Source organism: Ornithorhynchus anatinus, chromosome 1, assembly GCF_004115215.2.
Source record: "Ornithorhynchus anatinus isolate Pmale09 chromosome 1, mOrnAna1.pri.v4, whole genome shotgun sequence".
NCBI classification, from domain to species: domain Eukaryota; kingdom Metazoa; phylum Chordata; class Mammalia; order Monotremata; family Ornithorhynchidae; genus Ornithorhynchus; species Ornithorhynchus anatinus.
This window is the reverse complement of record NC_041728.1, coordinates 65,506,347-65,531,679: the sequence shown is the minus strand read 5'-3', so window position 1 is coordinate 65,531,679 and position 25,333 is coordinate 65,506,347. Positions and strand designations below refer to the sequence as shown.

General features: G+C 46.0%; 1 protein-coding gene across 1 annotated transcript in view; it reads right to left on the bottom strand.

Moving 5' to 3' along the window:
• The window catches only part of TMEM87B (transmembrane protein 87B), a 46,384-nt gene extending 21,306 nt beyond the window's left edge, over positions 1–25,078 (bottom strand). The window contains exons 1-11 of the mRNA XM_029058786.2: positions 24,974–25,078; positions 19,989–20,049; positions 16,931–17,022; positions 14,782–14,916; positions 12,895–12,951; positions 11,780–11,873; positions 9,731–9,792; positions 8,719–8,902; positions 8,521–8,620; positions 8,061–8,154; positions 4,688–4,759 (exon numbers count right to left, since the gene is read on the bottom strand). Of these exons, the coding sequence (XP_028914619.1) occupies positions 4,688–4,759; positions 8,061–8,154; positions 8,521–8,620; positions 8,719–8,902; positions 9,731–9,792; positions 11,780–11,873; positions 12,895–12,951; positions 14,782–14,916; positions 16,931–17,022; positions 19,989–20,019 (921 nt within the window). The 5' untranslated portion in view covers positions 20,020–20,049; positions 24,974–25,078. The remainder of the gene's footprint in view (positions 1–4,687; positions 4,760–8,060; positions 8,155–8,520; positions 8,621–8,718; positions 8,903–9,730; positions 9,793–11,779; positions 11,874–12,894; positions 12,952–14,781; positions 14,917–16,930; positions 17,023–19,988; positions 20,050–24,973) is intronic.
• Positions 25,079–25,333: the final 255 nt, after the last annotated feature.

Sequence of the window (25,333 nt, the reverse complement as noted above, 5' to 3'; positions counted from 1 at the left end):
AGAGATTTTTCTTGCAGAATCACCACCCAGGGGAAAAAATTCTGGAGCAGTTTCCTTGTCAGGGACATAACCCTTGATGCTACAGAAGAACTGAGTTAACTTTTATCCTGGGCAGACTAATGGACAGATTAACCTTTGATAATTTACCTCCTTATTTCTCTTTTCCCATAATTTTCACATATCTCCACTCTTTCTTTTCTCACTCCCTCTAGGCTGCCAGCTTGCAGGGGGCAGGGAACGTGTCCACCGACTCTATCGTACTGAACCCTCCCCAGCGCTTAACACAGTGCTCTGCACACAGTAAGCGCTCAATAAATCTCACTGCTCGACTGATAGATTCCGAATTTTGCCCCTCGAGCCAGAGAGCCAGCCCTGATGGTCTCTCTCCCTGGTCCAAGTAGAAACAGAGTTGGAGAGGAGAGTAAAAGGCCCAGAAGCAGCGGCTCGGACGCAGGAGAGACGAGAGGAGCAGAGTTGGATGCATTTGGGCAAGCCGGGCTGAAAATTTCCTTTTTCTGCAGGCAGAGAATTGCTGGGGAGGACAGGGCTGGCATCAGCGTAAAATCAGGTCCTGTGGGCTTGTCCTTGCTTTGGGGAAGAACTCCATCTGCCCCATCCAGCCCCAAATCATCTATACCAAAACCGAATATGTCATTCCTCACATTCATTCAATAGTATTTCCTGAGCGCTTACTATGTGCAGAGCACTCACATCCTTACCCGCAAACTACCCTTGGGAGAAATGGACAACGCGCCACTTATAAATATTGGTCAAATGCACTGTTATCAGAAATTAAAATTAAAAACCCCCCAAAACTCAGAGCGTAGCTGAAGCGGCAAGAGGACTTGTGTGAATTTTCCGAGGTTCTTTTTCATGTGCAAGCAATACATACACAGCGCCCTCCTGTAAATAGAGTTTTCTTTCGGCTCTATGTTGAACTGTGCTAATTGACATTCTGTCTGCTTTCACTGGACATTTCAAGATGATTCTGCTGGTGGCAAATGACTATAATAGCTTCAGGTTAAATTACCTCCTAATGTTCTTTTGAGTAAGGAACGCCTGAGTGTTTTCCCTGGAAAATTGAATATCTGCAACGGGTAAGCTGGGTGAAATCATGTTCCAATATTGCCGCGGAACCGACGATCCCACGTGAGGGTGAGGAAGCATGTGGTTCGATGTTAGTTACGGCAGTTAGCATGTTTTGACTGTGTGTCAAGCATTGTGTTAGACACTGAGGATGTACAAGATAATCAGATGATTGTTGTCTGATGCATAGGCTGGAGGGGATCTGGGAAGGACTGGAATTTGGCTGAGGCTCCTTCGTTCAAACATGTCGGTTTCATTTCCATTCCTGACCATTTCTCCAATTATTCTGTTTCCAGGTTGGTTTACTGCCGTAACACTAATGTTAATAGTAATTATGGCACTTGTTAAGCACTTACTATGTGCCAAGCACTGTTCTAAGCGCTGGGGGAGATACAAGGCAGTCAGGTGGGACACGGTTCCTGCATCACATGAGGCTCACAGGAGCAATGTGACTTAGTGAGGGGCTTGGGAGTCAGAGGATGTGGATTGTAATCCGGCTCTGCCACTTGTCTGTTGTATGACCTTGGGCAAGCCACTTAACTTCTCTGTGCCTCAGTTACCTCATCTGTAAAATGGGGATTAAGACGTGAGCCCCACGTGGGACAACCTGATGACCTCATATCTACCCTGAGAAGCAGCGTGGCTCAGTGGAAAGAGCACGGGCTTTGGAGTCAGGGCTCATGAGTTCGAATCCCAGCTCTGCCACTTGTCGGCTGTGTGACTGTAGGCAAGTCACTTAACTTCTCTGTGCCTCAGTTCCCTCATCTGTAAAATGGGGATTAAGACTGTGAGCCCCATGTGGGACAACCTGATTCCCCTATGTCTACCCCAGCGCTTAGAACAGTGCTCGGCACATAGTAAGCGCTTAACAAATACCAACATTATTATTATTATTACCCTGGTGCTTAGAACAGTGCTTGGCACATACTAAGTGCTTAAATACCATCATTATTATTAACAATCCCCTTTTGACAGATGAGGTAACCGAGGCACAGAGAAGTGAAGCGACTTGCCCAAGGTCACAGAGCAGAGAGGTGGCGGAGCCGAGATTAGAACCCACATCCCCGACTCCCGAGCCCGTGTTCTCGCCCCCAAGCCATGACACTAAGGATCTTGTCGGTGCTATTGCAATTCTCTTGACCGGACTAGAAATTTTCCATCCAAACTAGTGCTGGGCTACGGGAGTCACGTAGCATCTAACTCTGCAAACATTTCATTTATGTTCCCTTTCAAGACTGGTTAAATACCCTATTGATCCTAACGCAGCTCTGAACAGAGAAGTCACGTGGGCTAGTGGAAAGAGCTCGCAGGGTAGACTGTACTCACAGAGCAGACTGTGAGCTCACTGTGGGCAGGGACTGTCACCGTTTATTGTTGCATTGTTCTTTCCCAAGTGCTTAGTGCAGAGCTCTGCACGCCGGAAGTGCTTGATAAATACGATTGAATGAATGAATGAAGAGCACGGGCCCGGGAGTCGAGAGGACCTGGATTTTAATCCTGGCTCTGCCACTCGTCTGTTATTTGACCTTAGGCACGTCACTCAACTGCTCTGTGCCTCGGTTCCCTCATCAGTAAAGAGGGGATGAGCACTGTGAGCCCCACGAGGGACAGGGACTGTGTCCAACCTGAGTAGCTTGGATCTACCCAGTGCTTATTAGATTGGCTGTCACATAGTAAGCCCTTAAAAAATACCATTTAAACAACAAAAAAAAAAAACCCCAGAACTATCCTAAAGATGACCAATGAAATGTCAACCAGAGGTCCTCAGCATGCAGTGAGTTGGTCTGGTGTGCTTGGAAATAGAGAGCTTCTAAATCTATTAATCAGTCATATTTACTGAATGCTTACTGTGTGCAGAGCACTGTTCTATTACTGGCTAGGAAAACCTACTCAGGAGCATATTTATTTACACGCACATCCTCAGATACATAATTCGATAAACGTTGGATTATTTCACCAGAGAGCCTCTCTGGCCTCTGGGGGCAGGGGGTGTGGGTACGAGGTGCGGTGATGGGCTTCTAATTTAATCTCTTTGGTTTTATATGGCATCTTCTCCTCATAACTCTCTGCCTCTTGTTGCTGTACTTGCTAATGACATGTAAGTTGAGCCAGAGAAATCCTACTCGTGAACCTTAACGTTTCACTCATCGCTGGCAAGTAGGCAAATTCGTTTGAAAAAAATATATACATATTTTACTTTTATGACAGACTAGCTTTTTGTTTGCTTATGAAGCCAAATGTTAGTGAAATTTCAAAGTTTTCTGGGACACGAATGTTCTTAGGATGGATTGCTGGGGGATTACATATAGGATGATTAAGAATCAGCCCTCATCTTCCAATAATAGAATCTTTCATTTAATTTTGATCCACTCTAGGCAGATGACTATACTTGTTCCACACCCACTGCATGCAAAGCACAGTTTGAAGTTTTAAAGCTTGAAATAATGGGACATTTATACATTTTTAAAGAAGCTTGGAAAACAAAGTGGATACTAAAGGGCATTTGACAAAAAATGAACGAAATGACTCCTCATAACAGGCATTTAGGAAGCATGTGTAAGGGTTTCAGAAAAAATGTAACATCAATGAAAGAATGGTGCTCTATCATCTTTCACTTCTGAAAACTGAATTAGTTGCCATTTCTAAATTAAACTTGGGCCTTAAAGCGATAGCCCTATCCATTTATTTGTACCGGTCAAAAGAAGAGGTGTGTCGAACTTAAGTGAAGACTTCAGCAAAACGCTGAGATGTCTTCTTATTAAACTTCCATAAGCTAAAAAAAACTCTTTAAAAAAATATCAGGCCTTAAGAAGAACTCTTTAGAAGGAAAACTACCTAGAAGTCACAACAATCATTTCCTCCAGGGAGACCTTTAAAGTCCTAGTGAAAAGAGGAACTGGTTTAACTACAAGCTGGAGGGGGTGGGGAGAAACAAGAGCACACTGGGTCAAGTGCAGGAAAAGGAACCAAAGAAAGGTGAACGTAAAAACAGTGCGGCAAAGAAACATCAGCTACGAGAATGGAATCTGCAGCTCTGGAAAGTCCAACTGAAACGATTAAAATCACCTGCATTCTCCCAACGGATCTGCATGATACAGCTCAAAATTCTGTACCCCTCCCTTCCTCCAGAGTAGCAGGTTCTGCTAAGGGAAGATGAGCTGGGAAATAGAAGAGGTAACCGTTTCCCCCATGGCTAGGAAAAGCAAGAGAGCTGGAAGGGAGCTCAAAGTGTCCATTCGGATCAATCCTCTGCTTCCCAGCAGGACTCACTAGGATCATCCAAGATGGATGAGCGTCTAGCCTATGAAACACGGAATTCTGCAATACTTCTTTATTTTCAGAACACTAATCAGAATTGTTTCCCCCTTCCGTTTAGTGTAAATCTCTCTGAATCATCTAATTTTAATCACCGTAGTTGAGGACAGAGGAGGACACAACTTTTTTTAGATTAGATCCCACCCTCTTACCTGCCACTAGATCCCTGCATTAAGCGGAAATGAAAAACACAATGGTCATCAGCTTCAATTCCTTGTTTTCTCATTTTCAACCTTAAGGGGTTGGGTTTTTTTCTCTTTTATTAAAAGGACACGTTAAAGGATATGTACCATGCAAAAATGGAGTCAATGACTGCTAAAATAATATCACAAACAAGAACAGCCACATGGTTAGCACCCTAAAAACAATGAAAAAAAGCACGTAACCAAGTTTTGCACCGACAAGTTAATCGCTGAGGAGAGCAATTTCACCTGGGCCAAAAAAAAAGTTAAATGACTATAAACATAAGGACGATCACAAAACAAGTCACAAGAGAGAGAGACAGGCTACTCATCAACTTTGATTTTTCAAACTCATTCCTGGCAAAGTTCATCTGAAGACAATGTATTATTCTAAAGATTATTATTCTAAAAATAATCACTGTATATAAATGAGTCATCAAGATCTTTGACCGTCAGGTCAAAATTAAAAGCTCTTGTTTTTTATCCAATAACCAAAGCGTTGTATGTGAGCTTTCAATGAACAGGCATGCATCTCCTGCCCAGTCAAATTAAGAGTTCCTTTGATGCGTCAATGAGCATCGTATCATGCGTCCAAACTAACAGCCTCCCAGTGCTCTGCACACAGTACGCGACTGAATGCATGAATGAACCAACAGGTTCAGAAGTGAAGTGCCTTGCCTAAAGCCACACAGCAGACGAGCGGAGCTGGGATTAGAACCCGTGACTTTGTGATTCCCAAGCTCGGGCTCCATTCACTATGCCATGCTGCTTCCCTGATGATGATGACGGAAGATGAGGATAAGCAGTAAGAATAAACATTACATAGAGAAGCAGCATGGCTTACTGGAAAGCGGCCGGGCTAGGGAGTCAGAGGTGGTGGGTTCTAATCCCGGCTCCGCCACTTGCCAGCTGTGTGACTTTGGGCAAGTCACTTCAATGGGCCTCAGTTACCTCATCTGTAGAATGGGGACTAAAACTGTGAGCCCCACATGGGACAACCTGATCACCTTGTATCCCCCAGCGCTCAGAACAGTGCTTTGCACATTATAAGCGCTTAACAAATACCACAATTCATTTTTATTTCAGAAACTGGGAGGCTGTAGCTGAATTTATCCTCACCAAAAGTATTTCCTCTGCACACCAGAGCTGCTAGCAAGTAGCCACACATCACATCACACATCACCGATGTGCACCGAGGAGGTGATTATGGCCATGGAAAAAAAAAAAACTAGGACCAGGAATAAGCTTAGTGCTGCTGGGTCAAGCGCTTAGAACAGTGCTCTACACACAATAAGTGTTCAATAAGGACGTTGATGGATTTATCTTCTTTGACACACTGACGGACAGGCTACGGGGACGTTTTAGTAACGTTGCCTCGGTAAGAAAGTTTAGAAACAGGTTACAGTGTTATAGCAAAGCATTTGACAACTGAGGTTCAGTTGGACCTGGTTCTAAGTTGGCCAAAAGCAGTGGGTAAAATAAAACGGGGGGGGGGGGGGGGGGGTGTTCAAAGGAGTTGGAGAATACACATAAAAACTTCATGCATGTCAAAACTGTGTACGTACTTCATTTAATTTTCACATTCATAGGCATATTGGAAGAAATAAAGTGAGGCATTACTTCTGGACTGAACCTCATGTATATGCATATGCGTAATGATGTAAACAAACATCTTCAACAACAGTTCTGACTTTTTCAACCACTTTCATAGCTTCCTTTTTGGAATTTTATTCCAGGCAACTCCGGATTATCCGCAGAGTTAATACAGCTGTTCAGAGCTCTCAAAAATCTAACTTTAGTCAATAGTTCCAGCCTCCTTCCCACGTAAACATTTTAGCAGAGCTCTCTACGTAGGAAAATCTTCCGACCTGAACTACAACACCTCTCTCTGTGGAAGTGCTGATAAACAAGGTAACAGTACAACAGCAAACTGCAGGAGAGAGAAATGAAGGCCAAGAGTAATCTACAATTTGGATAGTCAGCCATTGAATAGTTTTATTCGGGAACAGAGAGATTAATCTGATGATTATTCATTGTTCCAGATACCTTTCTTTTGGCCACACCCTTGCTTCTCACCAACTCCATGAGAAAGTGAAAGCCATCTGTTAGCACCTCTGCTTTTATACAAATTATCCTAATCTCCAATGAACACAGATTATTGAAAGACAGCTATCAGAGATGGGAGGAACAGATTTAACAGAGAATGCCACATGGGAGAAGGAGATCATGGTAATTACTTATTACAAGTTACCAGAAGGCAAGTGACTTTAAGATCACTGTTGGCAGAGAATGTGTCTTTTAGACGTATACGGTGCTCTGCACACAGTAAGAGCTCAATAAATACCGCTGACCCAACCTCCTGTCACTCCCTGCTTCAGTCTATACTTCACTCTGCTGCCCGGATTATCTTTCTACAGAAACGCTCTGGGCAGGTCACTCCTCTCCTCAAAAATATCCAGTGGTTGCCTATCAACCTCTGCATGAAGCAAAAACTCCTCACTATTGGCTTCAAAGCTCTCCATCCTATCTCACCTCCCTTCTCTCCTTCTCCAGCCCACCCCGTACGCTCCACTCCTCTGCCGCTCACCTCCTCACGGTGCCTCGTTCTTGCCTGTCCCACCCTGCCTACGTCCTACCTCTGATCTCGCACGCCCTCCCTCCTCACCTCCGCCAAACTAGTTTACCCTCCTCAAAGCCCTACCGAGAGCTCACCTCCTCCTGGAGGCCTTCCCAGACTGAGCCCCCCTTTTCATCCTCCCCCCCGCATCGCCCCGACTCCCTCCCTCTGCTCTACCCCCTTCCCTGCCCCACAGCACTTGTGTATATTTGTACATATTTATTATTCTACTTATTTTATTAATGATGTGTATATAGCTCTAGTTCTATTTATCTATTTTGATGCCACGGATGCCTGTCTACTTGCTTTGTTTTGTTGTCTGTCTCCCCCTTCTAGACTGTGAGCTTGTTGTTGCGTACGGATTGTCTCTACCTGTTGCCGAAGTGTGCTTTCCAAGCGCTCAGTACTGTCCTCTGCACACAGTAAGCGCTCAATTAATACGACTGAATGAAGTGGGATGTGTACTTTTCCAAAGCACATAGTACAGTGCTTTGTACAAACCGAATACACACTTTGCACCACTGACTGACAAGTGGGATGTGCACTCTTCCCAATAAATAAGATTACATGAATAAATGACTGTGGACTAATACTTATTCAGATAAAGCATATCACAGTGGACGGTCTTCATCCTTCTCTACTAATACCAGAAAATTCTAACTGAGCTTTCCTTTGGTTTTATTCAAAATTCAGCAGTCTTCCACAGGAAAGAAACTTGCCCCTTATTCAGAATGAAACTTTTCAGGACACTCATGCAGAGTATCAATTCATATCAAAGAAACTGGCCAGAGAAAGTGAACATTACAAGTGGTAAAGAACATACTTAAATCAAAATAATGAAGAAAAATTCATTTCTTTACCCCAATAATTCTCATAATGCCTTCAATGGCTGCAAAAATGAAGTAGAGTCCACCCAGTCCTACTACTCGATTCATAACTGTTCCTAAGCGAGGTCTAGATCAAAGAAAAAAGGAAAACAATTAGCACAGGTAGATGAGAGAAAAAAAAAAAAACTTGCTGCTAGAGTTGTTAAATAACTAGGTATTCAAATTTTTACTAATTGTTACAGTAACCTGAGGAACTGGTGCATAAAAATACCACTGATCAACTAGAATTCCTACGAAAACAACCAATAGGACAAATCACAAATGATTTAGAGCTTAGCTAACGCAGAGGGAAGAAGCAGAAGTAGTCATAGTAACAACATATTTCCGCTAACTTTGCATAGAATCTATAGTCTCTGGGATGATACAGAAAATATCAATATTGGATAAGCATGCAAACAAAAGCCATTGACTTTACAACACTACCAATACCTACTTCACGATGCCATAGCCCAAGCTCACAATGATTACAAGGAGACGTGCTAAAGTCCTCTTAATTGCAGAGATCAATTCGGCGAATATCAAGAGACCCTGGGCTGGGGGAAAAAAACAAATGAACAAACAAATCTCTCCATCCACTTGTGTTTCAGAGCAGTGCATACCGGTGCACGTTGGGATGGCATTAGCAACTTACATGAAAGTCCAGAGGTATTGATATTCTGATATTCTGCATAAAACACTGCTTTTTCTAGCATTCCCAAGAAAATCACGGCAGCAATCCAAAACTGGATCCTCAACAAATCCTTCCAGTAACAGGCAGACCAGACGAGCCACAGTACACCGTATAGAATGTAGAGAATGCACATCACCATGTAAAACTGTAAAAGAAAAATTCAGCTTTCAATCCAGTGGGTCTTCGCTCCACTCCGACTGGCCCGGAAAAATGATTGTGGGTTTTCTGTTCGGCAACTCAATCACTCAATCAGTGGAATTTACTGATTGCTTACTATGTCCCGAGCAATTCCTCCTCCAAATATGATGACAATCATCTACTTTCTGGGACTAGGGGAAATGGCCTTGGACAAAGAACTAGCTGTTCACAGCCTCTCTCTTTCCACAGGTGAGTTCGAAATAATAAGAACCGTGATACGTGTTACTATGTGCCAAGCAGTAGGGTAGATACAATATAACCAGATCAGACGCGGTCTCCGATCCCATTCGGGGTTCCCGGTCTAAGTGGAGGGAGAACGAGTATTTCATCCCCATTTTAGGCAAGAGGAAAATGAGGCACAGCGACTTCCCAAGGCCGCACGGCAGGCAAGTGGTGGAGCCGGGACAGAATCCAGGTCTCCTGACTTCCAGGCCCGAGCTCTTTCCTTTAGGCCAGGCTCCTTCCAAGAGCAAACTGGAACAAACTGGGCAGCGGATGGGTCTTTTTATTGTCCTATTGTACTCTCCCAAGCATCTAGTACGGTGTTGTCCACACAGGAGCGCTCGATAAATATGATTAAACGAATTAATGAATAAAAGGGTGGTGCAGAGATTGAAATTTTGAGTTTGCCCGAAGCTGTCTGCTTCCCCACTTTTCCACTCTCTGAGCAGCTTAAACCCTCTGGCTTAGCACAGTCTGTGCTCTCAGTCTAAAGGGAAGGGGACCTGTAGAATTTTTAAGAACCACATGAGCAAAGTTTGTGACAAATACTTACAATCATTAGAGGCCATTCTGATGCCGAGATATACCCATGAAGCCCCAGCATCGAAACGGAAACTGCAAAGGAAAAGCGAGCTTGCCGTCACTTATTTGTTCTGAATGATCAACACACTCATTTCCCTCAGGTTTCCAAATTCGTGTCAAAAATGACTGCAATGCAAATGGAGAAAAGCGGGGTAGGGCGCATCTCTGCCTGTCACGTGCTCGTACATCCAAACACCAGGCTTTGGTTCCTTGATCAGAAAGTAACAGCAGCAGCACACTCTATGCATTGCGGGGCTAAGAAAGAAGAGGAGCGAGGGGCATGGAAGGAGAAATGGCAGAGGTGAATCCAAGGGAGGATGGAGATCAAAGGATGGTGCCCCAACTCCTGAAAGGGCACATGCCTTCCTTTGGGAGAGTGGGTACCAATCTTTGCCACTGATATTGACCTGTTCTTTCATTTATCCATTCAAATGTATTTATTGAGCGCTTGTTCCGTGCAGAGCATTGAACTATGCACTTGGGAAAGTACAATTCAAAAATAAACAGACACATTCCCTGCCCACAATGAGCTTACAGTCTAGAGGTGGGGAGATGGACATTAATATAAATAAATGATAGATAGGTACATAAGGGCTGTGGGGCTGGTTTGGGCGGGGAGAACAAAGGGAACAAATCAGGGTGACGCAGAAGGGAGTGGGAGAAGAGGAAAGAGAAGCTTAGTCAGGGAAGGCCTCTTGCCCTCAATAAGGCTTTGAAGGCAGAGAGAATCAATTGTCGGTCGGATTAGAGGAGGGAGGGGATCCAGGCCAGAGAAAGGAAATGGGCGAGAGGTCGGCGACGAGATGGAGGCACAGTGAGAAGGTTGGCATTAGAGGAGCGAAGTGTGTGGGCTGGGTTGTGTAGGGGAGTAGCGAGGTGAGGTGGGAGTTAAAGTTTGGACCCTTGATCTTTAACACTAATCAACAAGGTCTGAATAACCTTTTGGAAGATTCAAGATTCTCTAGATTGTAAACTCTTGGAGGACAGAAAGCACGTCTGCTTGCTCCACGCAACTCTCCCAAGCCACTAGTGCAGAAGGGAAGCACTCAATAAATACCACTGTCTGATTGATGTCACATCTGCAAAATGGGGATTCGATACCTGTTCTCCCTGCTGCTTCCTTATGATCTGGTATCTAAGCCAGCATTTTACAACAAGTACTCGACACATAGTAAGCTCTTAAATACCACAGTTATTATTACTATCATTATTATTATTAAAAGGATGCTTCCAATTTGATTTGCATGTGATTTGAAATATGCCTTCCTAAATCAATCACACCTCAACCTGAAATAATTCCCTCACTATCCTCGATCTGAAAAACAGAGGAATTGCAAAGTGCAGAAAGATGACCAGCATCGATAATGCCATATTCAAAATTACTGCAAAAATCTTCTGGGTGAGAGGTGGGATACCTTAAACTACTCTCATTGATCATCTCCTTGATTTTTTTTTTTATTCATTAAACCCTGGAGGAAACTGCCCCTTTTAACATTTTAGAAGTTTTCACTCAAATGAATGAAAACTTCCGGCCTAGCTGATAGAGCAGGGGGCTGGAAGTCAGAAGAACCTGGATTCAAATCCAGCTACTTGCCTGCTAGGTGACCTTGGGCAAGTCACCGAAATTCTGTGTGCCTCCGTAACCTCATCTGTAAAATGGGGAATAAGACTGTGAGGCCTATGCGGGACAGGGACTGTGTCCAGCCTGATTAACTTCTATCTACCCAAGCGCTTAGTACAGTGCTTAACAAATACCAAAACTAGCGGATACAATTTTTTCAAGGATAGCTGCAAAACTCACTTTCGAAGCTGGGAGAAGCATAAGCCTATAATGTGTGGGTGGGGGAGGGGCCGGGGAAGCGGGTGCAAAATTAAGGATTTGAAATCTGAAAATGTCTTCCATGTCAAAAGTACAAATGCTAGACAACCAGGAATTAGAAAACTTTTTCAACTGCACAGCAGTTAAAAATATAAGGATATTCTGGATGGTGAAATCATATTTTCAGACAGAAAATTATACCTGTTAAATTCCAGTTTCTCTCTTTCTCTTCTGTTTTTATAGAAACAATGAAAAGATGTGGGCCATCCCTCCACGTTCTGGCTATGACATCATCCTGAAAAATGGCAAGAAGAATAATGGCAGGATACCCTTTTCCACCAAACTCTTGAAATACAAGGCAGTCCTGACTTTATTAACTTGAAAACTGATCAGATATTTCAAATAAGTAGCTAGATCTTTAATTTGTAGCAGTCAAAAAAAATGACAGCAGCCAAACGTGTCCCAGGAAATGTCAAAAATCTCTCTCCATCAGGGACACACTCCTATTCCCCCGTTTTCCCAGAAAAGAACTCCCGTTCGATGGTAATAAATTACCATTAGTTTTCCACTTTCCCTTTTCTGGAGCTGCCTTGTAACTAGGGTTCCCTCGTGCCTGACTTTATTTCCAAACTTCTGCAAGTCTAGAGAAGCTTTCAGAAATTGTTCTAGGCCAAGCAGACACCGCAAACACAGGATAATCGGCGTTTAAAATCCAGCTGGATCCCGTGAGGTGGCAAACGGACCTCGCTGCCTGGCATGGTGCTTACTGATGACTGATCTGGCCATTACTTCTCCTTTCCTGGCACTGCTGATTTCTTGCTATGGCAGCTCCTAGGGATTTAAACGTCACAAGAACAGCAGAAGAATATTGTCCTAGTAGACAGAGAACAGGCCCGGGAGTCAAAAGGAACTAGGTTCTAATCCTGGCTCCGCTATGTGACTTTGGGCAAGTCATTTTGCTTCTCTTTGCCTCGGTAACCTCATCTGTAAAATGGGGATTAAAACTGGGTGCCTCGTGAGGGGCATGGACTGCGTCCCAACTGATTAGCTTGTATCCATCCTAGTGCTTAGAACAGTGCCTGGCACACAGAAAGAGCTTAATGAATACCATTAAAATATATATATATATTGAGATGAATGAATCCTTCTTTCCATGACAATTTCAAAGCGGCTCGCGGGGTAGCTGAACCCAACGGTAGAAAACCTAGCTAACTAATCTAGTATCTGAGGCAATTCTTCAACAAGGGGCATAGTTTCTCTAGCTACAGTCGATTGTGCACCTCTAACTTAACGACAAATGAGAGTTAAAACTTTACCGTAGATCCTAGGTGGTTTGGAAGCTTTTTAATATTTGTTGTTATTTGTTCTTTTTTCTGAAATAAGAAAAAAAATGGAGCAATCACCAAAGTATTTTCTCTCATATACTTTCAGGGAAACTGCCTGTGTATTGGAGAAAACTGAATGCTTTTCACAGCTAACCCATCCCAAATGGAGGCGCCCTTTGCATTTGTTAATGACGATGGAGCCTCGTTCGCCGCAAATCACAGATGAGCCTTGGTCCGGGCATGAAGACTTAGTCAGTCAATCGTATTTACTGGGAGCTTACTACGTGCAGAGCACCGTGCTTAGTACAAAAATAAACAGACACAATCCCTGCCCACAATACTTCGTGACCGAGAATCTACGTGACAGAAGTCATCCTAGGGCTAGTGGTTGGCGCAGTTCCACTTGCACGCTCTCATCCCTGTTCCCGCTGAAACAGCGGGTACGACACGTAGGTAGGGGTGCAAGGATGCGGCGGGCTGCCCGAGGGTGTCCCCAACCGTTTGTTGTTCCGAGCCCTTTCACAGCCACGGTGACCACAACGTAGTGGCAGAGTTGGGTCATACCATCTTGGAGGAGCAGGCAGTGGCCAGGGTGACCACCCTGTTGGCGGTCTTCTCCGCCCACGCTAGCCACTTATTTTCAAGATGCTTCCCAGACCTGCCTCTAATGCTCTCCATCACCTTGCTCCCTCCTACCTCCCTTCACTACTCTCCTACTACAACCCAGCCTGCCCACTTCGCTCCTCCACTGCCAACCTTCTCACTACCTTAATCTCGTCTATGTCACCACTGACCTCCCGCCCACATCCTGTCTCTGTCCTGGAACGCCCTCCCTCTTCATATCCCACAGACATTGACTCTCCCCATCTTCAAAGCCCTACTGAAGCCCCATCTCCTCCACAAGGCCTTCCCTAAGTCCTAGTTTCCCTTTCACCTACTCTCTTCTGAGTCACCCTGACCTGCTCCCTTTATTCATCTCCCCCGTCAAGCCTCGCAGGCCTTATGTACATGCCCATAATTTATTTCTATTCACGTCCGTCTCCCTCTCTAGACTGTAAACTCACTGTGGGCAGTGAATGTGTCTGTTATATTGTTATTCTCCCAAGCGCCTAGTACAGTGCTCTGCACACAGTAAGCGCTCAATAAATACGATCGATTGAATATGCGAGAGACCACTGATGGCATCACCACTGTAAAATGTCGACTGCAAATACCCCAGGACTCCACCTGGGGAAAATCTCCTCTAAAAAGCGACGTGAAATATCCCGGAGGGAAACGGTGTTTCTCTAGTGATTCATAGGTTATGACCTGGAAGATGGTGACCATTTGAAAAGGAACAAAAGGACCCAGGATTCTACAGGAGGTAGCTAATTCAGGCTGCAAACAGGGAAGTCATGCTTCCCAAAGCAGGAATAATGGCTTGGAAATTTTTTAATCTGAATTGATATTTGCTCTTTATTTCTAAAATTTGAAAATACATTGAGAAGTTGGAAATTGGATCAAATAGAAATGACTGAAGATAGGTGTGAAATATCTTAGTCGCTTCAATGTTATTTTCTAACCACCTTGCAAAATGCCTCTATCTGAGATTCAATATCGTATACTAAACTCTGATTTGTGACTAAACGAACATTTTCACAATTTTTTTAAATGATGAAAAAGCTCTCGCGTGCGGTCGTGAAGCATTTTTAAAAACTCGCCATAGTGAATCCAACAGAAACGCAAATGGAACACCTCAATCAGAGACAATGAAAAATCTGGTCTTTGAAGTTGAGAAGATGATTTTTACTCGTGTGAAAACGGATACAAAGGGCTTGAACTGAAGGAATGCTCACTTTATACAGCAGACAGAGTTACATAAAATTGCTGAATACTCACATGCAACACAGGAAATATCTGCAATTCACTGTTGCACTTCAGGTTTTCATTTTTTTGTTTTATACAATGCTTTCCTTGGAGATAATCTGCACAGAAATCTTTATCAGCAGTGATGATGTTTTTCTCCAACATATCCTAGCCAGAAAAAAAAAAAGAGCTCTAGATCACGCATTCGTATTACAATGAATTGCAGAAAAAAGTACGAATCATAGCCGCAACACGAAATAACTTTCATCCCATCGTTCACTTTATGATTACGCACTGAAATCTTGTTCAATATGGAAGGTCTGCAAAGATAGTGTAGAACCATCAGTCGACCAGATCAACTCCCTGTGGGCAGGGAATGGGTCGTTTGGTTTTTCGGTACTCCCGCAGCGTCTAGTACAGTGCACCGCACCAAGTGGGTGCTCGATGAACCCTGCTGCTACTATAATATAGTACATAGTAATAACAATTACTGGACTGTAAGGTCCTCTAGACTGTAAGCATGCTGTGGGAAGGGAATGTGTCTGTTATATTGCATTCTCCCAAGCGCTTAGTACAGTGTTCCGCACACAGTTAGCACTCAATATGACTGTCATAGCAACTGCTTAAGTGCGATTATCACTGTCAGAGACCCTGCTTCCTATCACCTAGTGTTTCTTCCAGGATTTACTCTCTGCCTCTTTGAAGCCTTATTGAAGACACATCTCCTCCAAGAAGCCTTCCCTGACTAAGCCGTCTTCTCCTCTTCTTCCACTCCCTTCTGCGTCACCCTGACTTGCTCCTTTTATTCATCCCCTCTCCCAGACCCACAGCACTTACGGACATATCTTTCATTTCATTTATATTAATGCTTGCCTCCCCATCTAGACCCATCGACTCACTGTGGGCAGGGAATGTGTCTGTTACATTGTTATAACAGAAGCAGCGTGGCTCAGTGGAAAGAGCCCGGGCTTGGGAGTCAGCGGTCATGGGTTCGAATCCCGCCTCTGCCACTTGGCAGCTGTGTGACTGTGGGCAAGTCCCTTCACTTTTCTGTGCCTCAGTTCCCTCACCTATAAAATGGGGATGAAGACTGTGAGCCTCACGTAGGACAACCTGATTCCCCTGTATCTCCCCCAGCGCTTAGAACAGTGCTCTGCACATAGTAAGCGCTTAACAAATGCCAACTTTATCTATTATTTTATTATACTGTACTCCCCCAACTGCTTAGCACGGTGCTCTGCACACAGTAAATGCTCAATAAATAGGAGTGACTTACGGATTTCAACAGTAGTTGGATCATACTACTATAAGGCTTTTGTTCTGACAACACTTCGATGCTGGCAGCTGAATTATTTTACAAGATTACAAACGCTGTAGAGCAGTGTGGAAACTACAGCAATTCTGGGCAAGATATGTAATATACAGAGACGCATTCAGCCAAACATAACTCAAGTGCACTGCCCGTCTGTTGCCCAATGTTTGGTGTACCTCGCCTGAACTTAATTCAGACCGTAAATTTACTAAACAGGAACCAAGGAGGTCTACAAAGAACTAACAAACTTGAGACGGTGAAACGGTTAGGCAGAGGGACCAAGTAAAATCTGAGATCTTATATGTCCTGTAAACGGGGTTCCAACTACTTAATTTCATTAATCCTCACGGTAACCCTACGCAAGGAAGCAGGGAATGGGTTCGTATTAATCTCTCCCTTTACGCCGGTTCCGTCAAATGCCTGCTATGTGACCTTGGGCAAGTAACTTCACTTTTCTGGGCCTCAGTTACCTCGTCTGTAAAATGGACAACCCAACTGGCTTGTATCCGCTCCAGTGCTTAGTACAGTGACTGGCACATACCACGATGATTATTATTATTATTATATATTATATTATTATTATTATTCCCAGGTCCTTTCCCCAACTTAAATTGTGAGCCCCCAGAGGACCAGGGACCCTGTCTATTCCTCACCATGTATTCTTTCCCAATACTTATTACAGTGCTTTGCACAAAGTAAGCACTTACCCCTAACTTCTATTACTCTCACTACTGCCTAAAACTCCATAATGAGTTGCGAGCACAGTCACCTACTCTGTACTCTGGCACTATACAGCCTTTCGTGTACAACTTTTTGTGGTCTCACTTCCCAAGTGGAGCTAAGGTACGTATCCACTTGCGTTTTACTTACTTCCAGGTCGATAAATTCATTGTGACAGGCATGATACTTCAGAAACCACTCTATGGTAAATGACACGGGATCAGGACAGCTGAATGAATCAACTATTAAAAAAAAGAGAAAGTCTAGTTTTACACGAACGATCTGAGGCTCGATCACTACAGACGTCTGCTTTCACAGGATACGGGTTTTTTTTTGAGCCGTCAGAGAAACCCATCCTTGAAGAACTCAAAATGTGAAACCGAGTTTTTCCCAAGGGAAAAGACAACAAACGTTCTAAAATCCAATCAACTAATGGCATTTATTGGGCAATAACTGTGGGCAGAGCATGGTACCTGGCGCACAGGAGGGTATAATACGATAAAGTTGATAGCCACGACCCTTACCAACAAGCTTACAGGCTGGAGACTGGGGTGGGCATTAACTGGGAAGGATGATTAGGGGTTTAGGTGGGGGTGGGCGGCGTTACCCCGAGACAGGGTGAGGCAGGAGCGGGCTGGGTTTCCCTTCAGGAGAAAGAAGTCCGAAACCAAAGCGTGCGGGTCCCACATGAGACATATGCACTGCGTCCAACCTATCTTGCATCTTCCCAGAGCTTATCCCAGTGTTTACTACAGTGCCTGGCACATACATAGTAAGCGTTTAACAAATACAACTTAAAAATAAATGATACACCCCCAAATTGCTATCGTTCTACTAAAGCAAAAAGAGCATGGGCTTGGGAGTCAGAGGTCATGGGTTCGAATCCTGGCTCTGCCACTTGCCAGCTGTGTGACTGTGGGCAAGTCACTTCACTTCTCTGTGCCTCGGTTGCCTCATCTGGAAAATGGGGATTAAGACCGTGAGCCTCACGTGGGACAACCTGATTACCTTGTATCTCCCCCAGTGCTTAGAACAGTGCTCTGCACATAGTAAGCGCTTAACAAATATCAACGTTATTATTATTATTACTATTAACAGGGAATAGTGAACGATCCCTTCTCGAGAGATGTCCTCAACCCACCCTGCCCAACTCAATATACAAACTATTGCCTTCATGTTGGAGTAGAACACGAAGGCAGAATAAGAAACGTTCTTTTCTTTTTTTCACAGTATTTGTTAAGCGCTTACTGTGTGTCAGGCACTGTACTAAGCACTGGGATAGATACCCGTTAATCAGGTTGGACAGAGTCCCTGTCCTGCCTAGGGATCACAGTCTTAATCCTCGTTTTACAGATGAGGGAACTGGGGCTCAGAGAAGTGAGGTGACTTGCCCCAGGTCACAGGGCAGACGAGTGGATGTGCCAGGATTAGAACCCAGGTCCTTCTGACTTCCAGGCCTATGCTCTATCCACAAGGCCACACCGCTTCTAGCCACACGAGCTTGCCCGGATGTAGCGGGATGTGGTGGTGTTGCAAGAAATGATTGCCTGCATGGGCAACATCAGATGGTAAGTACTGCAAATGACTATCCTGACCATAAGGCTCTCAAAAGCGCAGTCCCTGCATTACACAAAAACTAAGTGGCCTTTCCTCCCCGCAATCTCCCCACTGCCGCTCTGATGGAGGGGAGCGAGGGTTCGGTTTTTATGACCGCATAATGCATTCAAGGAGCGAGAGACGCTGGACTCAGGGAGAGAACGCTGGAAAGAGCCACGTGAGGGGCATTTGGGGGAGGGAGAGGAGGGGAAGGGGGGTGAGAAGGGAGAGAGGGAGAAGGGGGAAGGGAGGAGAAGGGGGGGGGGAAGGGAGGAGAAGGGGGAGAAGGGGGAAGAGGGGAGGGGAGAGGGAGAAGGGGAAAAGGGGGAGAAGGAGAAGGGGAGAAGGGGGACAGGGAGAAGGGGAGAAGGGGGAGAAGGGGAGAAGGGGGAGAGGGAGAAGGGGAGAAGGGGGACAGGGAGAAGGGGAGAAGGGGGAGAGGGAAAAGACAGAAGGGGGAGAGGGAGAAGAGGGAGAGGGAAAAGACCAAAGGGAGAGAGGGAGAAAGGGGAGAGGGAGAAGGGGGAGAGGGAAAAGGGGAAGAGGGAAGCGGAGAGGGAGGAGGGGGAGAGGGAGAAGCGGGAAGGGGAGAGGGAGAAGGGGGACAGGGAGAAGAGGAAAGGGGAGAGGGAGAAGAGGGAAGGGGAGAGGGAGAAGGGGGAGCAGGAGAAGGGGGAGAGGGAAAAGAGGGAAGGGAAGAGGGAGAGGAAGAAAGGGAGAAGGGGAGAAGGGGGAGAGGGAAAAGGGAGAGAGGGAGAAGAGGGAAGGGGAGAGGGAGGAGGTGGAGTAGATGAAGAGGGAGGAGAGGGAGAAGGGAGAGAGGGAGGAGGAGAAGGGAGAGGGAGAAAGGGAACAGAGAGAAAGGGAAGAGGGAGAAAGGGAAGAGGGAGAAAGGGAAGAGGGAGAAAGGGAAGAGGGAGGAGATGGAGACGGGGAGAGGGAGGAGAGGCTGGGGAAGAGGAATGTGGGGGAGAGGGAGGAGGGGGAGAGGGAAGAGGGGAGAGGGAGGAGGGGGAGAGAGACAGAAAGAAGGGGAGACAGAGAAGGGGGAGAGGAAGAGGGAGGAGAGGAAGAGGGAGGAGAGGCAGACGGGGGAGAGGGGGTCTTCTCCATGGACCACAGTGCTGGCTCTCTCCCAGCATCTGGGCTCCAGGAGGTGGACTTGGACAAAAAAGACTCCCGCACGTCTACTGTTCCCTAGTAGTTATCAAAAAAGAGACTGAAAATGGACCTGGTGTCCTACTGGGATAAGACCCAAACAAACTGTACACTTTAAAAATCCAGGACGTTTTCAGAGTCACAGAATAACACAGAGTAAGTGCCAAATTTTATTAAAAAAAAACCAACAACGGTGAGAACCAACCAAGTTTTAGTGTGCAACATCTTACAGGTCAACATCGAAGAAAAAGTAAATGGAATTTTTTTCTGGAGATTCTTTTTGATGAGGCTTTTACAGCAGAGATTGTTCCACACGCAGAGCTTCGATAGAAAAACATAAACTGGCAAATACCCTATGCTTCGATAGGATCTCGAGAAATATTTTAGAAAAATAATTTTGATTTAGTAAATAATAACTACACTCATTGCAAACCTAAGGTGATGCAGTACTTACTTTTAAGCTTGATCTCAGTCGAATTAAACATAGTTTTTCTAAATACTAGTGGCTTGGAGCCCTAAAAGGAAAAATACACAAATTATATAACCATCTGCAGAGGGCCAACAGCACTTTTCAAATACTTTTTGATATTAAATGGCGGCGTCCCAGTTAAAATACAAAATATAAGAGACATAATCTTGTCACATGATAAGAGACATAGTGTTTGGGTCAGAAATGGTCAGAATCACAGAAAACACCACCGACTATCTTGCTGCGGAGATAAGGTTACAAATCCATTCATTCAAACCCTTTTTTTTTAATGGTCCTTGGCTAAGTGCTTACTATGTGCTAGGCACTGTATTAAGCACTGGGGTAGATACAAGCTAATTAGATTGGACAAAGTCTCTGTTCCACATAGGGTTCACAGCCCAAGTAGAAGGGAGAACAAGTATTTTATCCCCATTTGACAGAGGAGGGAAATGTGGGACAGAGAAATTAAGGGACTTGCCCAAGGTCACATGACAAACTACTGGCAGAGCTGGGATTGGAACCCAAGACCTCGGACTCCCAGGCCTGCTTTCTTTTCACTTTCTACTATGCTACCGGGACTTAATTTTAAATAAATGCTCGTGCGTGTAATCTACTAAACATGCACCCTCTGATATACATGATCGCACCATCAAAAACACAATATAATGTGCTAAATTATTTAACAATTCAGCCAGAGTGTGTGTTTTGACTTAATTTTGGCTAGGGAATTAGGGAACGGGCATCTTCCTTGGCGGACTGTGATGCTGGAAGAAAGGGGAACAACAACATGGTTCATTCATTCAATCGCATTTCCTGAACGCTTATCGCGTTCAGAGCATTGTACTAAGCGCTTGGGAGAGCACACTATTAACGATACAGTACAGGATCAATCGCTTAATACAGTGCTTTGCCCACAGTAATCGCTCAATAAATACGACTGAATGAATGAATAAGGGCCCGGCAACTCCACCCTGGACTCTCCCGGGAATCGATCAGGGAATCTAGATCCCTTTCACGGTCTGGCCCAAAATGTCCATCTCCCCCAGCGTTTAGAATAGTACCAGGCACACAATAAGCGCTCAACAAGTACCACAAGTATTAAATGAGGAGGGTGGGTCCCTTAAAGACAATTACTGCAGCCAGGCTTGGATGCAGGAAGGTTCCTCTGCAGTTCAGGTTGCGTTGACGAGAGTGAAGATCCACAGGTGTGAACAGAAATGGAGAGCACGAAAATGGAAACGGCACGGACTAGGGAGGCAGGGGACCTGGGTTCTAATCCTGCCTCTGCCATTTGTCTGCCATGTGACCCTGGGCAAGTCACGTGATAAAATTAGCTAGTAAGCGCTCAGTAAATACTCTTGAATGAATAATTCTTTGTTTTCAGTAGGTGACTGTCTATACAATTTCCGTATTCCTCGAGACTGTAAGCTCGTGGGCAGGGAATGTGTTTCTTTATTGCGGCATTGTACTCTCCCAAGCGCTTAGTACAGTGCTCTGCACACAGTTAAGTGCTCAACTGAAAGAATAAGGTCTCTATGCCTCAGTTCCATCATCTGCAAAATGGGGATTAAGACTCTGAGCTCCATGTGGGACAGGGACTGTGTCCCTCCTGATTACCTTCTATCTATCCCAGGGCTTAGTACAGTGCTTGGCATAAAGTAAGCGCCTAAAAACCATTAAAAAAAGGTCACTACAATCTTTCTGCCTAACCCATGAACGGGTGAACTCCCAATATCCAGTTCTCTGGTACTAAAACAGCAACGACGACGACGACACTAATAATGACCTGTCCCGTGCGTCCACTGTGCCAAGCACTGTGCTAAATACTGGGGTGAATATAATGCAATTGGATCCATTCAATAGTATTTATTGAGCGCTTACTATGTGCAGAGCACTGTACTAAGCGCTTGGGCTTGGATCTGACCCAATCCCTGTCCCAAATGGGGCTCCCAGGCTAAGGGGGTAGCCGTCGTGACCAACAAGCTCACGGTCCAGTATTATTAATAACGATGGTATTTGTTAAGCACTTACTCCGGGTCAGGCGCTCTACTAAGCACTGGGGCGGATACAAATGAATCGAGTTGGACACAGTCCCCGTCCCATGCGGGGCTCGCAATCTCCATCTCCATTTTACAGATGAGGCAACTGAGGCCCAGAGAAGTGAAGTGACTTGCCCAAGGCCACACAGCAGCCAAGGGGCGGAGTGGGGATTGGAATCCAGGTCCTCTGACTCCCAAGTCCGCGCTCTTTCCACTAGGCCACGCAAATCGTGTCGCTCTATGCCAGTTACGGTGGTATCTTCGAACGTTTCCCCCCCCCCCCCCCCCCCCCCCCCCCCGATCCATGAATTCCTATTAAATGAACAGTTAATAAAGAAGCAGCGTGGCTTAGTGGAAAGAGCTTGGGCTTGGGAGTCGGAGGTCATGGGTTCGAATCCCGGCTCTGCCACTTGTCAGCTGTGTGACTGTGGGCGAGTCACTAAACTTCTCTGTGCCTCAGTTACCTCATCTGAAAATGGGGATTAACTGTGCGCCTCACGCGGGACAACCTGATGACCCTGTATCTCCCCCAGCGCTTAGAACAGTGCTCTGCACATAGGAAGCGCTTAACAAATACCAACATTATTATTATTATTATTAAAGAAATTTTCCCCCCAACCCTGAGTTCTTCAAGAACCTGATCTTGGGTATTACAGGAGAACTCCCTGTAGTCTCAAAACTGAAATCAGCCAGAATAAAGTCAGGTATAAATAACTGCGCTTGCCCTAATAAAATTCTCCGGTATTATTAATTGCCAATAGAAAAACGAGATGCTCTAGTGAGGTCTGGGAGTCTGGAAAGCTGGGTTCTAATGGCACCTGTGCGACTTTGAGCAAGTCCCTTAATCTCTGCCTCCGTTTGTTCATTTGTAAAAATTGGGGTGAGGGCTGCCCGTCAATCACCAGGGGCTTCCTCCAATCCCTCAATCGTATTTATGGAGTGCTTACTGTGTGTAGAGCACTGTGCTCAGCACTTGGGAAAGTACAATATAACAATAATAATGATAATAATAATAATAATGTTGGCATTTGTTAAGCGCTCACAGCTGTGTGACTTTGGGCAAGTCACTTAACTTCTCTGAGCCTCAATTGTAAAATGGGGATGAAGACCGTGAGCCTCACGTGGGACCACCTGATGACCTTGGATCCTCCCCAGCGCTTAGCACAGTGCTTGACACATTGTAAATGCTTAACAAATGCCCTCATTATTCTTATTAAAGCGCTGTGCTAAGCGCTGGGGAGGATCCAAGGTCATCAGGTGGCCCCCCCGTGGGGCTCCCTGGCTTCATCCCCATTTTCCAGATGAGTCACTGAGGCCCCGAGCATAATGATAATGACACTGGTATTTGTTAAGCGCTTACTATGTGCAGAGCCCTGTTCTAAGCACTGGGGGAGATCCAGGGTCATCAGGTTGTCCCACGTGAGGCTCATGGTCTTCATCTCCATTTTACAGAAGAGGTCCCTGAGGCCCAGAGAAGTGAAGTGACCTGCCCACAGTCACAGAGCTGACAAGTGGCAGAGCGGGGATTCGAACCCATGACCTCTGACTCCTCAGCCTGGGCTCTTTCCACTGAGCCGCGCTGCTAACAGTCACTGGGGATGGAGACTGTGAGCCTCACGTGGGACCACCTGATGACCCTGGATCTCCCCCAGCGTTTAGAACAGTGCTCTGCACACAGTAAGCATATAACAAATACCAACATTATCTCCCCCAGCGCTTAGAACTGTGCTCTGCACATAGGAGGCGCTTAACAAATACCAATATTATTATCAATCCCAGTACTTAGAACAGTGCTCTGCACATAGGAGGTGCTGAACAAATGCCAACATTATTATTATTATCTCCCCCAGCGCTTAGCACGGTGCTCTGCACAGAGGTGCTGAACAAATACCAACATTATTATTATTATCTCCCCCAGCGCTTAGCACGGTGCTCTGCACATAGGAGGTGCTGAACAAATACCAACATTATTATTATTATTATCTCCCCTAGCACTTAGCACAGTGCTCTGCACATAGGAGGTGCTGAACAAATACCAACATTATTATTATCTCCCCCAGCGCTTAGCACAGTGTTCTGCACATAGGAGGTGCTGAACAAATACCAACATTATTATTATTATCTCCCCCAGCGCTTAGCACAGTGTTCTGCACATAGGAGGTGCTGAACAAATACCAACATTATTATTATCTCCCCCAGCGCTTAGCACAGTGTTCTGCACATAGGAGGTGCTGAACAAATACCAACATTATTATTATTATCTCCCCCAGCGCTTAGCACAGTGCTCTGCACATAGGAGGTGCTGAACAAATACCAATATTATTATTATTATTATCTCCCCCAGCACTTAGCACAGTGCTCTGCCCATAGGAGGTGCTGAACAAATACCAACATTATTATTATTATCTCCCCCAGCGCTTAGCACAGTGCTCTGCCCATAGGAGGTGCTGAACAAATACCAACATTATTATTATTATTATTATCTCCCCCAGCGCTTAGCACAGTGCTCTGCCCATAGGAGGTGCTGAACAAATACCAACATCATCATCATTATTATTATTATTATTATTATTATCTCCCCCAGCATTTAGCACAGTGCTCTGCACATAAGAGGCGCTTAACAAATACCAACATGATTATGATGATGATGATGATCATCATCCCTGCCCACAAGGAGGTTCGGGTTCAGTGTCGCGAAGGTCTCCTCCCTAAAGCCCCCTGAATGAATGAATGCATGCATGGGCGAACGAATGAATGATTAACGGTCGGGCGCGCGGGGGCGGGTCACGTGGCCGGCCGAGACGGGAAGGGGGTCACGTGGGCGTCGGCGCATGCGCGACCCCCGCCCCCCCCCCCCCCCCCCCCCCCCCCGGGTCCCCTCCCCTCCCCCGGCCGGCGGGGCCCCAGCGGGGCGTCGCGGGCGCCACTTACGTGTCCGACGGTGTGGTCCCAGCGTCCGGGCTCGGGCACGGCCCCGGCGCCGCCCAGCAGGCAGAGGACGAGCGTGGGCGGCGGCGGCAGCAGCAGCAGCAGGAGGCGGCCGCGCGGCGGGCGGCGGGCGGCCATCTTGTCGTCGTCGTCGTCGTCGTCGTCGCCGCCTCACCTGCGGCCGGCGGGGGGCGGGGGCGAGGGGGGAGGGAGCGCGCGCCCCGCCCTCACCTGCCACGCGGCCGGCCACGCCCACCTGCGCGCGCCGGCGGCCGGCCGAGGGGGAGAGCGCGCGAGACCCCCCGGGGCGCGCGACGCGCCGCCGGAGCACGTGGCTGAGGGGGCGGTGACGTAGGCGGGGAG